The 17,251-nt window shown below is 44.0% G+C and overlaps 1 protein-coding gene across 1 annotated transcript in view; it reads right to left on the reverse strand.

Moving 5' to 3' along the window:
* Positions 1–7,340: 7,340 nt before the first annotated feature.
* Positions 7,341–17,251, reverse strand: part of HHAT (hedgehog acyltransferase) — a 146,949-nt gene continuing 137,038 nt past the window's right edge. The window contains exon 12 of the mRNA XM_058020337.1: positions 7,341–9,630. Within this exon, the coding sequence (XP_057876320.1) occupies positions 9,539–9,630 (92 nt within the window). The 3' untranslated portion in view covers positions 7,341–9,538. The remainder of the gene's footprint in view (positions 9,631–17,251) is intronic.

The raw sequence follows: 17,251 nt of genomic DNA on the forward strand, positions 1-17,251 counted from the left end.
AAAGAACCTTCTGCTTTCCTGTCACCTGCTTGCAGAAGAACGTGACCTCACCATGGACCTACACAAAGACAAACCCTTCAGAGGGAGCCCCTGGCAGTGACACTGCTGCAACAGGCAGCAATGAATATTATTTTCTTGGCTACCTCAGCAAAGGAATCAGTAACCAAAGATCATGGGGATGGGAGATCCTTTCAGATCAGGAGGGACACACGTGACGGGATCCCAGCCAGCAGTCATTCCTGCAGGCCAGAAGCCATGCTGGAAGTGCATACAAAGTTTTAGTCTTCAGGGTGTCAGCCTGGGCCCTGTGAGCTTTGCAGCCATTTCTGTGGCTCATTGTCCATCCTCTCCCCCAAGGGCCTGGTGAATGTGGCTGTCACCTGTACCAAGACCCTCCATGGGATTGTGAATCTCATGTCCAAAAGAACAGCAGTGCAGCAGGAGCTGTCAAGAGTGCTGAGCTGGGGTGGAACTGCACGGAGAGCAGCACAATGAGGAGCTATTTTTAGCAGCATTTCTGCATCCACTGTCCTGTGTGCCTGTGTGCTGTGACAGGAGCTCTCGTCACTCGCACTGTTTCTCTGGCCAGGGTGAAAATCCAGCTTTCTTTTGCACCATGTTATACAGTGTCCTTATCCTTACTAGAAAAGGGAAAATTACCATAGTGAAGGCAAGTGCTTTCACTTGGGTTCTTTTGTTTTGTTGTGTGGGGTATTTTTTGTTTTATTTTGGTTGTGGTTTTTTTTTTTTTTTTTTTTTTTGGGTGGTTTTTGGTTGGTTGGTTGGGGGTGTTTTGTAGTTTATTTTTCTTTTGAGGTCTCTAGAGGCTGTTGTGCTCATTTTCTGAATTCTTTATTATTTTCTTTGCTACTGCATTCTTTGCAGCCTCTCTCGCAGTGCTCCAAGCGTCAGTGAGCACAGGAGGGGTAACACCAGCCACACAATGTTCCCCATCAGAGTTTCTCTCCCCTCAGCAGCCCCACAGCATTTCAAACCAAGGGTAATGACCTAGAGCACTATTTTGCCCAGATTTAGGTGCCAGATTGCAAGGGCTGGTGTTGTGCACGCTGCCCACCCCCCTGTGCTCAGCTGGGCAGCAGCAGCCCCAGCAGCTGTGAGCAGCCTCAGGCCACCTGCAGCCCCTGCTCCTCATCCCCTCCACCTGGGAGCACAGTCACAGCAGGGACAGGAGGTTTCTAAAGCACAGGCAGTGTGCTGTGGTTTCTGGTTTTTCTCAGAAATAGCTGCAAGTTCTTCTGTTTGGTTGTGAATTAGTGTGCAGCTGCTGGGGACCCCTGCCAGGGGGTGTGTGGTCCTGGGGCAGCAGCAGCAACTCCTGGGGACGGTCAGCAATGCATCAGCTTGTGGGCAGGTGGGTGCTGCCTACACAGTTTTAAGTTCTGCATTTGGTAATGGAGGCTCTTCAGTTGCTCTGGGGTGCATTTTAGTGTCTGTGTTAAACTTGGAAGCACTCTGACTCTGGTTGCAGTAGCAATGGGGTAAAGACAACCAGCATAAACTAGCTCCTCTGTCCTGTGAGAGCCAGTGGGACTGAACTGCAGCAAATCCCTCCCCTCACACATGTGTGCAATAGCAATGGGGTTTATTTGCTCCCAGAGCACTGAGGAAACATCAAAACTATTCCTGTTCAGCGTGTGCCTGGTGCAGGGCAATGCTCAGGAGACCCCACCCAAACTCAGGGAGAGCACTGGGCCCCTCACCCAGTGGGAAGTGCCCACTGTGCCCCAACCCTGAGGCTGAGGAGACCTTGGCTGATTTGCTGCTCTCTGTGTTTGCCTTCTGCTCCAGGAGTTGGGCTGGTTAGAGAGGCTGTGTATCCAACCAGAAAATTCTGGGAAGGATGCTGTGTTGCTATGGTATTTATTGCTGCCAGGGGTGTCAGGGGTTTAACTGCAACACACATACAGAGAATCTCAGCCAATACAAGTCTTTTTCACCTAGAAGATTGAGTCTGTGCTTCTTTCATTCTAATTCACCACAACATCTGTGTTGGTATGTGGCAGCTGGGGGAATTAACCTCTCCTGTTTGTGAAAGACAGGATGAGTAAAAACCTGTGAGAAATCCAAAAAAGGCATTAGGGAAAGTGAACTTCTGAAGTCTGTCAGAAGTAGCTATCAAGATGCTCATGCACAGCTGTATTTGTAAAATACATGTGCTCAAGCCTTGTCTTTTTGCTTTTTTTTCCCTTTTCCATTTCCATTCCTGCTTTCCCCTTCCTAATTAAGTTCAAGTCCTTATGTAGCACAGCCAAATTCAAATTTAAGTTGCCCCATGGCACAGGTGTGGGTTTAAAACAAGCTTAACTTTGGCAGCTCCATCCATCATTACCAATTCCAAAGCTTTCTCCCTGCAGTCCCACTTTAAGTACTTACAGAGGCAGGAGTGTCTGAGAAACCTTGAAGATGTTTTGGCTCCTTTTAAGCCTTGCTCTCTTGTAGAGATTTTCTTGAAGATGTTTCTGTTCAGGTGGATGAGGGAAAGTATGAGCTTTGCTGTTAATTCCCACCTGGGGGGGACACAGAGCACCTGTAAATGTCACTGCAGTTTCTATGTGCACATCCCAGGGGGTTGTGCTTTTGCACTGGAATTTCCTTCCACATTCCCAATGTCCCAGCTTACAAAATTCTGCTGGAGTATCTATTACACATGTGGATTTTCTATAAAAGGAAGTTTATGGCCTCTTCTTCATCAGGGGCTGCCACTGGGGGGAAATGCTAACAGCAGCAGCAGCACAGGGAGTGCACCATTGAGCCTGGGAGCTGCTTTGTGCTCAGCAAGGGGACCCAGACAGCTCAACAAGCAATGGCTCCTGCAAGCAGGGCTTAGAGAAGAGAAATAGACTGCTTTCAAAGCTGTCCAGCAATGTTTTTTGGTGAGTTTTATGGTTAAGCACAAGGTATTTTAGAAGAACTACAGATAACAGGAAAATGTATTGAACACTCTCAGCGTGAGAACTGGAAAGAAAGCTAAGATAATCCATATGGAGCACCAAGTCAAAATAAAGTATTTATTTTTGTTTTCCTTTAGAATGATAATACTGCACATGCAACCTGGCTAGTGGAAGTGGACAGACAAAAATATAAAGCCGTTCAGCTGGAAGCTAAATTGGAAAAAGCTTCTATTAGGGAAGTGTGCAGGAAGTGTGCATGAAATACTGCATGAAATTACAATTCTGCCAACACAAATTGTAAATAGCTCTGTAAAATGGGGTGGGCACCTCGCATTTGTGAGCAGCAAATAGAGCAGCTATGGCCAGGTGTGCTGAAAGGCTGCAGGCTGCTTGCTCTGACCACAGTGTAGACCAGGGAGGAGAGTCTAAGGTCACAACAGCAAAGGGAAGCAGCATATAATGTAGCAGAAGAACAGCCCTGGATACCTGTCTTTGTAGCTTGAATCTGCTGCATTCCTCCAAAACAGGTTTTCCTTCACCCAGGAAAACCTGTTTTGGAGGAAACCTGTCTGTGTGTAACTTAAGCATCCAGGGAAAACCCTGGAAAATGAAGTGTGAGAGGGGGTTTGTAGGTTACACTCACTGAGGGGGCAGACATAGGGAGGGAGCAGGAAAGGGAAGCACAATACTGGCCCAAGGGTAAATGGGACTGACTGCCCAGGAGGCTCCTTTGGCTGGAGGTTCTGAAGAGCTGTAGCCCTCTGAGTCACCATTTGCCTGCTGGAGGGAGCTGGGAGATACTTTACCCTGCCTCAATTGTCTCTGCCAGTGTCAGAGAGAGCCCTTCTGTTACTGCCAGCAGCCTTAAAGTTTTAAAAATATAGCTTGGAACCTTTTTAGTATGAAAATGTAATTTTTCTTAAAATAGAAGTTTCCTCAACCAGCATGAACTAAGAGCCCCCAAGTTCAGAGCCCCCAAGCACTCCAAAAGCAGTTTGTTATTTTATTTTGAATGGCCATTGTGCTTTTTAAAGCCTTACACCTAGGTCTGGCCTCACACCCAGCCTGCAGTTGCTCATGGTGTCAGTGGTTATTGGCAGAACTGTTCAGGACAAGCAGGACATCTTCAGACCCTTTTAGGTCTCTGATTTTTACCAAGTGATGTTTGCCAGGACTTGATCAAACTGAGGAACTTTGAGAAGAACAACCTGAGTGAAGGTTGGGCAGATGGCACCAGCAGTGGTGTGTGAAGTGTGAGTCAACAGAGCTGGATCCAAGGGTAGCCTTGAGACAGGATGCCAGGAGCTGGGGAAACGCAGTGGAGAGGTCACTGAAGTGGTCTGGAGCAAATACATGACCAAATGCAAGTTATTAGCCTGCAATTTCATAATAAATTACCACCTCAGCACAAAACTATTGCTGCAAGAGTAAAGAAACACATAACTATAAATTAGCAATACCATCACTTCAAGAACTGTCTCATAAATGCTTATTTTTATCTCTGAATTGTGGCTTACTATACAGTAATCCTCCCACATACCTGAGCCCCTAAAGCAACCTTAACCCTTCTGGCAGTAGTCTAAAACAATCAACTGGACCTAATTTTTTCCCTGAGTCGCATTTTAATTAATTTATGAACAGTGTAGCTGTTTCTGGTCTTCCAATATCATTTCCAGTTCTTCTATTTTTGTCACCTAATTTTGGAAATTCAAATGTGCTAGTGCGGGGATGAAAATGTTATGGTCCATAAAAATTAATTAATTTTGTCAAGAAAGATCAGCTCTAGAGGGAGTGCCAATACAATTTAAATGCCACAGGTTGTAACTGAAGTTATATTTCTGTGCTGCTTCTTCAGTAAACTTTAATTTTTCAGTGGCTGGCTGATGCACCTGTCTGCAATGATTCACTTCAGCTACCCAACCATACATAAAGCTTTTCTTAAATCCCTGCGGACAGAATGCATTTCTGTTACCTGCAGGCTGACCATTGCTGGGGAAGGCACAGGTAGCCCATTTAATTTGTTCTGTTCCTGAAAGGTGCTGATATGAGCTACCTAAAGCTATTTACACATTGAGCTGCCCCTGGATATTAAGAAAGGTGGTGCGGCCTAATTTGTGATCCAGATTTGCCTGTTAGATCCTGATGCTAGCTTAACTTCTTCTCACCCAGATCTTTGTGATTCCCAGCATAAGGAATGAGGAGATTTTTTAATATAGTTTTAATCCTGGCATTATCTCTCCTGGGTACAGAGTGCACAGACCTTTTTCCTCTTGGAGCAGTTCACTTATGTTCCTAAAGCTTGTGGGAAATAAAGGGAGCGGTGCTGAGGCTGCCTCAAAGTTCAGCCTTGACACCCTTCAGCTCCATCTCTTGTGCAGTGTCTAAAGTGTGTCATATCCATTGGAATTTTCCTTTTCCTGTCCTCCTGGATTGGTGGCACCTGTGAAGGCCTCTCAAGCTTGGAGCTGCCAGGCTGGGGATGTCTGAACCACACTGTCCATCCATAGGATGGATGTAGGTGACTGGTGCCACAGGCAGCTGGGACTCACTCTCAGATGCTCTGGCAGGACCTGTGTTGGATGTGGTTGCATTTGCATGAAGCAGAAAATTAAAAAAATAACAAAGTTGTTTTCATTTTTTCTTCCTTTTACACACAACTAACAGAGCAGCTGCTCCACAAGCAGCTCCTGGTTGGACTCTTGAATTCAGGGCGTGTGCACAGAACAGCCCTGGGCATCCATGGGGACCCACCAGAGAGGGTTCCTCTCAGAGGTGCCATAATACAAGAAATGATCTATTGTAAAGCAGATTTCCCCTCTTCCTCAAGGTGTAACAGGCACAGCGCTCTCCAGACAGGCTTTGCATCGAGCAGTGTTTCAGCTATCCCTGCTGGATTAAAATATATGCCTTGACTAACAAGTGCCTGTGTGCTGGGAGTTATTTTGGAAAGCAATAATGAGCTGCACTGCTTCTGGAAAGGGGGGAAACGATAAAGAGCCATGAGGAGAAGTTGTGACAGACCATGCATAGCAAAATCCTTGCTCTTCACAGCTCCTTGAGGACAATCCTGCTGCCAAGGCAGAGGAAGCAGAGCCTCCCCCCTCAGCAAGTGCAAACTGAGACCAGCTCAAGGGTTTGTGGTGACAAAGGCAATTAGGTGGGTGTGCAAGAGAAAGGACAGGCCCTGTGTTATTGCTGTGACTAATAACTAAATTGCTGCAGGTTTTCACAGTTAAGCTGTTTTTCTTCTGACCCTTGGTAAGCTGGATATTCCAACTAAGCTGCTTTTAGCTCTCAGATGTGAAAGAGATCCGTGAGCAAAGCCTTGCTCACCTTCTAATCAATGCAGAATTAAAGAGAGAGCCACTTTGTATAATCCTACCCAGTAATGATGATGGCTCTGTTAGCTAAGGAGGGGCCAGAGCAAGGGGTTGGGGGTTTGTGTGTGTGCAAGAGACTTTACTACAGCTTTGTGGTAACCATTACAGCCATCTATACATTATATTATATCACTATACATTAGGCTTGGTCTTCACTTAACTTTGCAAAATCACTTGTGAACTCTTCCTGTCAGTAGCCACTGTGTAGCTGCCCACCTTATTTTCAGAGCCACCACCTTTGGGGTTTTTTTTGTTCATTGCCCTTTTGTGACTTCCAGGGTCTCACAGCAGTAGTAGTCAGTGTCTGCTGTTCCCCTCACCCTGGCTAAAAGTGCTCCCCCAGGGTGCAAAATGGCCACTGTGTTACTTTGGCCATGTCTGTCCTTGTCACCTGTTTCCTACACCCCTCAGCAAGCTTTTTCTCAGTGTTTGGAAGTCTCTTTCTCACACACCCCTCAGCTATTTTTGTCCTTTGGGAAGTGGCATGGCTACTGCAGTCTCTTCCAAGTCTCTGCAAACCTCCCCCACCCAGGACTGTCACAGAGGCCTTGCCTGGAGGGTGGCACTTTGGGCTGCCACACAAGTACATCAGGTGCCACATGGAGAGTCACTTCTCAGGCCATGCTGAGGAATGTGTCTCCAAGCTGAAGGAGCAACTGAGCAGCAACTTTGAAGTGATTCAGGTGTAGAGCTGTGTGTTGTCTGACTGGACGTGCCCCATGCTGACACTGCTGTATTTGCAGGACTGAGAAGGAACTCTGGGAGTGGGAAGCACCATTTTCTGTGCATGCTGCTCTTCTCAGAAACTTCACATGCTGCAGTATTTCCTTAGCCCAGCTACCAAAGGCTGATTTGCTTTTTAAACTCCCACCATTAGGGAAGGCATGTTCCATGCAGTGCACAGCAGGGATAAAAGTGACCAGCCTGCATTGCACCCACCCTGCAGGCTCCCAGTGCATAGGGGTGTTTCTCCACAACAGTGGAACACTTCTTTTTCTTACACAAGGCTATAGTTTTCCAAGACACAGCTCTCAAGCCAACAGTGCATCTCAGCTTTATTTATAGAAAGAGAAAAAGATACAAAATTATGAAGGATATATAAAGCACTCAAAAAAAATAGAAAACAATTTTAGTTCAGAAATAAGCATGCACTAGATGACCTTCAGGGTCATTTCCATATTGGAGCTGGAAGCTTTGCATGCATACAAATTGGAATCCAATCACTCAGTAGCACCTCAGCAAATGTAATAATGCTAATCAATAAGATTGAAGAACAGATTCATGACTTTTTGCTCTTATGCTAATTCTACTGAATTACAAAGTTTGAGCAAAGTCTGAGAAAGTTCTTGCCCTTAGCTCAGTGCTGCCCCAAAATGGAGGCCAATCTCAGATCCTTTTAGAAAATTCAGAGCTTAGAGCCATGTACTCTGTGGCTGAGAGAATCCCTGCAATCCCCATCCAGTCAGTCAGGAGAGCCATGTCTTGGCCAGGCAGCATTCAAGGTAAGTTATTTTCACCAGGCCATGGTGCCTCCTAGAAATGGCTTCCAGGGGAAATCATGGCATTGTCATGGTGGGGGACAGGGGGGACTCAACATAAAAGCCTCTGGTTGAAACAGCAGGAGATGGGCTTTTCTCTGGATGGATAGAGCTGAAGCCTCTGCCCTTATTTCTTCAGGAATAAATGGAGGGGAGCAAGAGGCTGCCACAGCTGTGAGCATCAGAGGCATCAGAAATGCAGGCAATAAGCAGAAGCCTGTCTCAGGAACTGAATTTCTTGTTGAAGGGATAAATTATATCAGACTTGGCTGAAGCTGCAGGAGTGATGGACAGTAGGACACTAATTCCCAACAGGCTGAAATGTCTGCCAGGGGCATGGAACGAGTTTTGACATGCTTTGGGTGGAGGAAGCTGCGTTTGGAAGAAGTCTACTCCAGAACTTGTGGCCTTTTGACCATGCCTAGGGGGAATGTCTAATTTTAGAAAGACTAAAGGTCTTCTGGCTGCTCTTCAGTATCAGTTTAAAACAGAACAGTGTAGGAGACACCCATAGTATCAGTCAGGGAAGGGTCTCCCCTTAGAAAACAGCATGTGTCAAAGCACTCCTGCAAGCTGGACACCTGCAGGTGTGACCTTCCCAGCTCTGGAGGGATGCTCTCACCTCTCAGCACAATCTCTGGGCAAAGATGCTGCTGTAACAGGTCTGTGTGGCCAAAGGACATGGAGCTCCAGCAAATCTGAGGCCACTGTATTGGACCATTCTGTCTTTTTCTAAAGGCCTTAAAAAGTTCCTCCCAGGGTGTCTGCAATACATTGCAGGAGCTGATTGCTTGGACACCAGAGAATGAAGCAGACTGAACAGATTTACCATTAAAGCAGACTGGAGATATCTCCTTTTGTAACAGAACAATACAAGAGGCAGACTGAACAGTCTGAAGGTGGTACTAGCCCCAAATAAAGGTAGTGTTTAATGCTTTAGCTCTAAGACAAGGCAGAGAGCATCTAAAGTCCAAGGAGCTTTAAGATTAAAAGATTAAGATTATTTGATTAAAAAGGAAAACTGTTCCTTAAGAAAAGACCTTCCTTCCTACTCTCTCTTTTTTAAGAAACAAAACCATTTCTAAGGTTACCAAAAAGGTGCTATTTTAAAGGCAAAATTTTAAAAGAAGACATTAAAAAGAAAAAGCAGGCTTTGCTACAGTAGGTGGCAAAGTAGCTTAAGGCAGAACTACTCCAGTCAGTGAGAATACAGAATGTCCTAGCTTATATTGGAAAGCAGTCAAGAAGAACTGATGAGCATCTTGCCCTTCATGGAGTAGTGTAAGTGCAGGGCACAGCCCTACATGCCCCTGGACACCATCTGTGAGAGACTGGGCATTTTGAATTCTCCAAGGAAGAATTTTTTTTTCTTCATATCTCAAAATGAGCAGCAAAACATGAAAACAACCCCAACATATATAAAATTCCTGTTCTGAGATGCACGCTTCTGATGTACACAGAGTCACAAAGATGCTGTTTTACAAAGATAACATAATTCAAAATGCTTCATAATTTCTCCCCATCCCCTGGTGCAGCCCATCAGTGTTTGTGCAGTTCAATTCCTGCATTTGCAATACAGAATCAATTACATGAGCTCTTGGTTTTAATACCTGGACTGAAGACTTGGTCTGGCTCAGCCTTGTGCAGACAGAATATCCAGTGTAGAAAAACCATCAACCTGCCTCAAGAACAATGGTTTGCATCATTCCTAGTGTGCAGCACGCTTCTGCTCCCACTCAATTCCAACATGAGCATAGCAGTACAGGAACCCAAGGACAGTCAGTGTTGCCCATGGCCAGCCTATAAATAGAAAAGACAGACAATCCTGGTCAGAATAATTAATGACTGCTTCAAGTAGAAATACTCTGGGGATGGCCAACTTATGAATGCTTCTAATTAATTTTATTAGCAATTCAGCTTCATAAGTAAGTAGAGTCAACCCACAAAATTTGAAAAGTAAAATTATCTAAGCTCCAGGGCTGCCTGACCCCCTGGCAGTCCTTGTCTTTCTCATTTTTCAGGGAATTGGACCAGATTTATTCCTGTGGGATTTCAAAGGTCTGTTTTGATCCTCTCCTTTTAGTGAGTTTGTCTATCAAGCAGATTCCCCAGTGAACCTTGATGCTTTAAGCTGGCTGTGGGGCTTCCTAGGCACAAAGGGATGTACAGCCACAGTGAAGATTATTAAAAATCTGAACAAGTCCAGTTACCTGTTCTGCAGAAGGAGTCTGGGGTAATCTCTGATTAAGGATGTTTTGGATATCCTGCAGCTGGGTGTAAAGCCTGATGTACCCCTCTACAGCCCATTAACAGCCAATGTGTGCCAGTGAAGAACAGACAGACCTCTCTGCCTGATTTGCCCGATGCCCAGGTTATTTCTTAACTAAAAAGACTCTTCCAATATATAAAACCTTTGCTGGTCAAATGATGTTTCATTACTATTTCAAATTCTCTTTAGCAAAAGCTACCATCCTTTCACTCAAACTTATCACAGCAAAGAGTAGTAAGCAGGAGGTCACAAGCCAAAAGGTCTACTGCTTTCCAGCAGAGTTGTAAATCATTTGAACAGTAACCAAGTAAATGATTTTGCTTTCCTTGATACCTTTCCTGACACTTCTATTTCCTTTGTCCATTCTCCTCCTTTCTCTAGAATTTATGAAATTTAGATCTTAGAGATTGAAATCCTCAGTGCTAGGCCCTGTTGTGTTTTACTGTGTGCTGTCTGGGGAAAGGGGACAGAGAGGAAAATGTTTGAAGGCTTTTTTAATGGCTTTTTCTTGTTGCCATTGTTGACATAAAAATTTTGGTCATGTGCATGAATGGTTTTCTGCATGCTGTCCTTGGACTACCAACATCTGCTTCAGGAAGCAAATCTGCCCCTCTTGGGGAAAACTCTGATCTAAAAGAACCTACAGGCAGACAGGAGATGCCCCTCTGGCCTGGAAGAAGGGATGGAGAGAAGCTCTGCACAATGTGATATTCCAGGAGGAGCTCTTTCTGGAGCTATATTTACAAGGTGCTTTGCAGGCTGGTTTTGTCCAGGCTCCAAGCTAATTCCAGTCAGGGCACAGTTTAATTGTGCTCCCATCCAGCTGAGCCTTGGCAGAACTCAGAGCCCCAGACCCAGTCCTGCCCGTGCTGGGACCCTTCCCCTGTGCTCCAAGAGCTGGGCAGGGTCACACTTCATCCTGGAACAGCTCCAGAAAAAGTTGCATCCCCCTGCTATGAACAGCTGTGTTTGTTTCATGGGCCTCTAATTATTCTGGCCTTGCTTTGTGGTGAAATACTGTCCTGTAACCTGACTGATTTTCATGGAGACATTTACAAATATTAATCCCCTGTCTTCACACCACCCTGAAGTGAAATTATGCTTTTGTTTAATTATTTGTTTCACAAAACAAATTGGCTGAGGTATCTCCAAGGGCGCTTTTAACCATAAAAGTCTTGTTTTTATTTCAGTGAAATTAGCCTACTGCAGATTGGGTTTCACCTTCAATAGCAAGCTAAAGCCCAGCTGTGCTTTGTCTCTGCTGAAATTGCATGTGAAAGTATGTCAATAGATGTAATAAAAACATACCTCTTCTGGCAGCAATATTGTGGTGGCTGCTTTATACAGACAGAGCCAGAAAATTTAAAAAGCAGAGTCTAGAATTGTTCTGTTTTAGGGGCACTTTGGAAATTTGCTAGTTACATGTTTTGCATTTTTAAATACTGTAAAGCTCTGGCACACTGAAAATGAGCCAACAGTAGCTGACTTACTTGCTCTCCCCAACCAGCATAAGACCTTGTCATAATACATAGTTATGCACAGGAAATCTTTTCTAGATGTCTTAGATTTCTGATAATATTTCTCCATAGTATCCAGAACCTGGGTTCCCAGGGTTTTTAACCACAATAATCAAGCTTGTGGTAATCCTCCTGGAATGTAGGGAGTCTGTCCTGTACAGTGTCAGGGGTGGCATTCAGCACATCATCCCCTCTCATTTAATGAAGGTGAGAAGGAAGGGGGAAGAAAAAGTGACCCTAATATGGGCAAAGGAAAAGGGGATTTTAAAAAATTTGATCTTGTTATAGTTCTTCTAGGAGGTGCTGCACAAATCCCAAAGCATTTCTTGCTGCACAAGGAGGAGGCAGCTCCAAGCAGGGGTGAGGGGACCTTGCCCATTCTTGCCATACTGGAACCACGTGCAGTGCTGGTGGGTGTGGGGAAACGCACTGAGTGAGGCAAAGGCACCGTGTTCTGCCCCTTGGCAAACCCAGATTACTCCAGCCCACTCAAGGCAGATTTGCACAGGTGCATCCACACCTGAGAAGCAGCCCAAGGACAGCCTGAAGCAAGCAAGAGACCCTTAAATTGTTTTCACTAATCTCTTTCATTTTAAGACTGGATATACAATAAAGTCATTGAAAAAGCTGAAGAACTTGCTCTCGAGAAGGTGATGATGTAGGAAGCACACATGGAGCAATGCTAATCCAGCAAGGGTGCCATTTCAAATTCTACCCAGCCTGTGTTTTCCTTGTAGGTGACCTCCACAGTCCAACAGCAGCACGAGCTGCTCTCTTGCAATGTAAGGTCACAGAAACCTTTTCTGCTTCCACAGTTTATCCTTGTAAACCCAAGCAACCAATCAGTACCAATGGCTTTGGATGCACAGCTCCAAGGAAATTTCCTCCTTTTACCCTGGCCAGCATCTTAAAGTATGTTTGTACCTTATGTATGTACCTCAGGCTTTTTGCTGCCTCTCATTCTGCTGCTACTCTCAGACACCATTCAGGGGCCTCTTTTTGGTGACTCCTCAGCTTTACCTTATCCCCCTAAACCCCTGCACCCTCACCTGTGCTGTACCAGTCTCCAAACTCAGCTTGGAAGCACACATGCCTGCAGTTTGGATCAGTATCTCTCTGTAAAGTCATACATAGAATGTACTCTTCAAAACATTACTGGTGTCAGATCAAGCACTAGGCTGTTAGGAAATGACTGCGCTAAGTCTGTTTATTCAAAACTGTGTCACATACCACTTTAAATCTCACAGTTTCTTGACTGGTTTCAGTGATTTGATTTGGGCTTGAAGGCTGAGTTTCATGGGACTACAGAGATTGTCATAATTTTTTTCACAGAAAGATGAACTTGTGTTCATTAACATATGCTATTTGTAGAAACAAGGGCTAATTCATATGCTGTTTGAAAATCCAGGAAGATTTGTGAGCTTTACCTGCAGAAATTCATTTTAAGACAGCTGGATCACTTTTAACAAAGGAACACTGGGTGAGAATCACAACCAAGGTGTGCTGCTCCACAGAACATCAAACACAAGCTCCTTTGTGAGGAGGAGGAGTGCACATTTTGTAGAGAGGCAGCACTTGATCCATCTATCACCCAACCTCCTCCCAGAGAATTCTTCAGTCCCAGCTGGGCCTGAGGCACTGCTCTGTCCAACACAGCTCATGGACTTCCCAGGAGCCTTGCTGGTTAAAACCACATTTTGATATGTCATGTACTCAGCTTTCAGCCTAATGAGCAGGAGATTTGTTTTCATTACATGATCAAGAGAGAATTGACACAAAGAGGAACAGCTTTTGGAGTTACACTTTCAACTTCCTATCTCTCATCCTAAAGTATTTCTGCATACTTTGCAAATTACTAGAAAAGGTCATGCTTCTAGCACGCTCTGGATTTTGACAGGAATGGGGTAAAACTAAGCTTTCAACTGCAAAGTAACAGGCTGGATCACAGCTCTCAAAAGACCAGTTATATCCTTATTACCTCAGTTCGAATCATTTGAACCAATATTTAATCATGTATCCAGAAGGAAGCTCTTTCAAATTTCCTCATCACCCACAGTAATGAAAAAGAACCATACTGGCAATGTTTTGGGCATAGCCAGGTTTCACATCATCATCAAAACACAAGGAAACAGTCCTTTGTTCCTTCCAACCAGTGAGATGTAAGACAAGGGGGCAGTTGTTATGTTTTGCATTTTCCAAAACTGCCTTAGTGGCTCTTGGACCTAAATGTTATTTTTAGAAGTGCCTTGGCTTGCACAGTCCTCAGAAGTCTTCAAGTGCAGAGCAGTTATTAAATCAATTGAAGTCAGAGGAACTAATCTCCCTGAAAAGCTTGGCTGGAGGAGCATACATCTACTCTGACTTTGATTTGGAACTACCTAAGTTGCTGTAAGGCTTAGCACTCAGGAAAATTTATTCTTAAACAAAAGTTCAAATGTGACAAAGACACTGAAGCAACTCCTCTGTAAAGTGGAATTAAAGAGACACAGTGGTGGGAAGGAGGGGGAACAGGCACCAGTCTGTCAAGCATAATAAAAAGCCAAAGCAAACCAGCATTTCAGGCCAAGACAACCCTTACCTACAGTTACTAACATACTTACAGGTTCAGTAAAAATATCACTTTTTCAGAAAAATAACACATTCCAAATTGCAGATCTCCTACTTTCTGTTGAAAGAAACCTATTATCTAGCCCAACACTGAAGCATCTCCAAACGTTGGGCTAGATAAACTCTGCATTTTTAAATTTTAATTTCATGTCTTTTAGTCACTTCCAGGTGGACCTGTCGGACCATTACAGCAGGGAATGTCACACAGCATGTGTTACAAACATGCTGCCGTTTGATACCCAATTAGTCTTCAGATATTTGGAAAAGAAAACTCTACCTGTTTTCAGCTGTGTTGTAGCAAAGCCCTAACATGACTCAGAGCAGGTTCTTTTGCTGCTACTTTCAGCCTCCACACTGCACATGTGTCAAAGGACAGACAATAAATTCTGCCAGCAAACACACAGCTCTCCAAGTCCCAGCTGGGCATCTCCATCCTCCCAGCCCATGCAGAGCAGCACACAGGCACAGGGTCTGTAAATTCAAGATGCCACTTTGTCCCATCATGAGCCCCCAGCTCACAGCTCTCACATATTTCCCTTCCACCCATTGTGCAGCTTGGGAGCAGGGCAGCTCAACCAATGGGAACCAGCTTGGGAGATCAGGTAAGGCTGACCTGGCCTATTCCTACAGATTTCCAGGCACTGAAGGCACTTTAGCTGCTGGGTGTGGAAAAGGTCCAAATATTAATAATAAATATTACCGTCAATAGGTCATTTTCAAAGGAAGCCCATGGAATAATTCAGCTCTGTCCCATGCAGCATCTCGAAAGATGACTGAGAAGGACAAAATTCTAAGCTCCCAGGTCTAGACCTGAACCTGGCAGTAACCACAAAAGCTGCCTCTTCAGTAGACATGAAGCAGTTTCCAGCAAAAGGCACTAACAAATGTGTAACAGTAATCTGCTTATGTGAATTTTAAATCATGCCATCCCAAAGAATGCTTACATCTGTGGCTTTCTGAGTACTTAGCACTGCTGTGAAAAACTGAAAATGGAGAGATAACAGTCCAAGACCATCAGCTGCAACACAGGATGACAACAAATCATTCAGATCAGCGTTACTGAGAGCAAAAAGCCAAAGTCTCTTAGTGTTTTCATCATATAAATAGGATGGATTTAGTAAACAGAGGTCACAAAAGTTGTGGCTTTCCTGTGTCCTTACTGTGCATGGAACCAGGTTTTACCATAGCTAAAATAATTTTATGTTTGATGGAAGAAAGTTGTGTGTTGACAAAGACTTTGTTAAGCAACAAGATATCAATTTAACCCATGTCAGGGCTAAGGCTGCTGAGCATGCTTTAGTACTTTATCCTGTTAATTAGACAAGCTGCAAATAAACAAATTCATAGGTAGAGCTCCAAATATTGGCCTATCCTTTAGCTTCTATAAAGCACCCATGAACACAATTCAGTGATGATGCCAAAACTATTTTCATTGCACTAAGTATGCATATGAAAGAAAAAAAAACCCAAAAAAAACCCAAAACAAAAAAAACCCAAACCAACAAACAAACAAACAAACAAACAAAAAAAACCCCACTACCACCATGCTCTTCTATTTGCTGGTAAATGCTCTGGATGCAAGTATCCAGAGATTCTCTGTTTTGTCTTTGGGGCTAGAACCTCATTGAATGCTAAATACTATGACCACTACCAGCTCTCCAGATGCTGCACAATGGAGACTAGAAGGATTATTTCCCCAGTATTTATCACCTCATACGAGCAGGATAATTTCACTCTATATTTCTTGGTGTGTTTTTGTGATACTATCCTGCCTTAAGCATTTTTTACTTCTAAACTTTGTATAAAGCATAAAAACAATTCACAGGAGTTATGCCTTCTGCTTCACACTTTAAAATAAATCTTCACCCTCCACTAGTTTTCCCAGCAGAGCTAGTCAGTGGAAAAAAGCCTGGTATTTTAGGCAGTAATTGTGGTCTCATGCATATCAAGTTGACTCTGGAGTAATTCAACTAAAATCAAAAGAACCATATTCATGCTACTGCTGAATTTGAATTAACAGTAAGGAAGACTGATGAAAACTGCCTGTTGGAATCTTCCTGCCAAAACTGCTAATGAGAAAGGAAAAAAAATCCAATCCAGATTATGAAGGGGTGAGTCTGTAAATCAGAAGCAACCTTCCCTCTCCTCCCAGGTCTTAAACTGGGACCTACACACAGCTAATATGAAATCAAAGCCCACAAAATATGAAATCTTAATGCTCATTTATTTTTAGAACAGAGAGAAAAGCTTCTAAAAGCATTATAGTAAACAAAGATCCATCTTCACCCCAAAGGAACGCAAAAGAGCTACCTCTATGAAGTGCTCTGCAAAGAAAACATTTTACAGTCATACATCTGGCTTAGGACAGCACTATGTTTATCATTAAAGGTCTACTCAGGTATTCCCAACAGAACTTCCTTAAATATGGTGTGAACAAGTACATAAAGATGAGAATTGCAACGATTTTAGGGCATTTTTCAGTTGTAATTATCTGCTGAGTGTTAAATACACCAATGGAAACACCAGAGCAGGGAGCCCCCTTTTGTTACAGCTTTAGGATGAAACAGGAGAATGAAGAGTTAACTCCCCAGGAGAACATGAGCACCCCAAAGGCAGAGCTGGGCACACTGTTGTTGCCTGGCAGGATCCTGAGGTGAGCATCTGCCTCTCACTGAGCAGAGATGCCCATGTTATAGATAGAAACACATGCAGAGCAGAAAGGTGAATTAATTTCCCCTCTACTAGAGCTTCAAATTTCAGGAAGATTTCTGGACCAGTCTAACTGGGGTTCTTGGATTTAGGTTTGTGTGTCAGGCCTTTCACATACAATGAAGCTCCTTCTCCTGCCTTTTAGTGCTGGGGAGCTCTTGAGAAATCAAGGCTCTATACTCACAAAAGAAGATTTAAACCAGGGATTCGGACACATGCCATCCATCACCAGCAAGCAAACATTTGGCTAAAAAGGAGAAGCACTATAACTTATTTCCTCAACATGATTTCTGGCTAAGGTACCCTCAAAGGGTCATGA

Source organism: Melospiza georgiana, chromosome 3 (genome assembly GCF_028018845.1).
Source record: "Melospiza georgiana isolate bMelGeo1 chromosome 3, bMelGeo1.pri, whole genome shotgun sequence".
Lineage (NCBI taxonomy): Eukaryota > Metazoa > Chordata > Aves > Passeriformes > Passerellidae > Melospiza > Melospiza georgiana.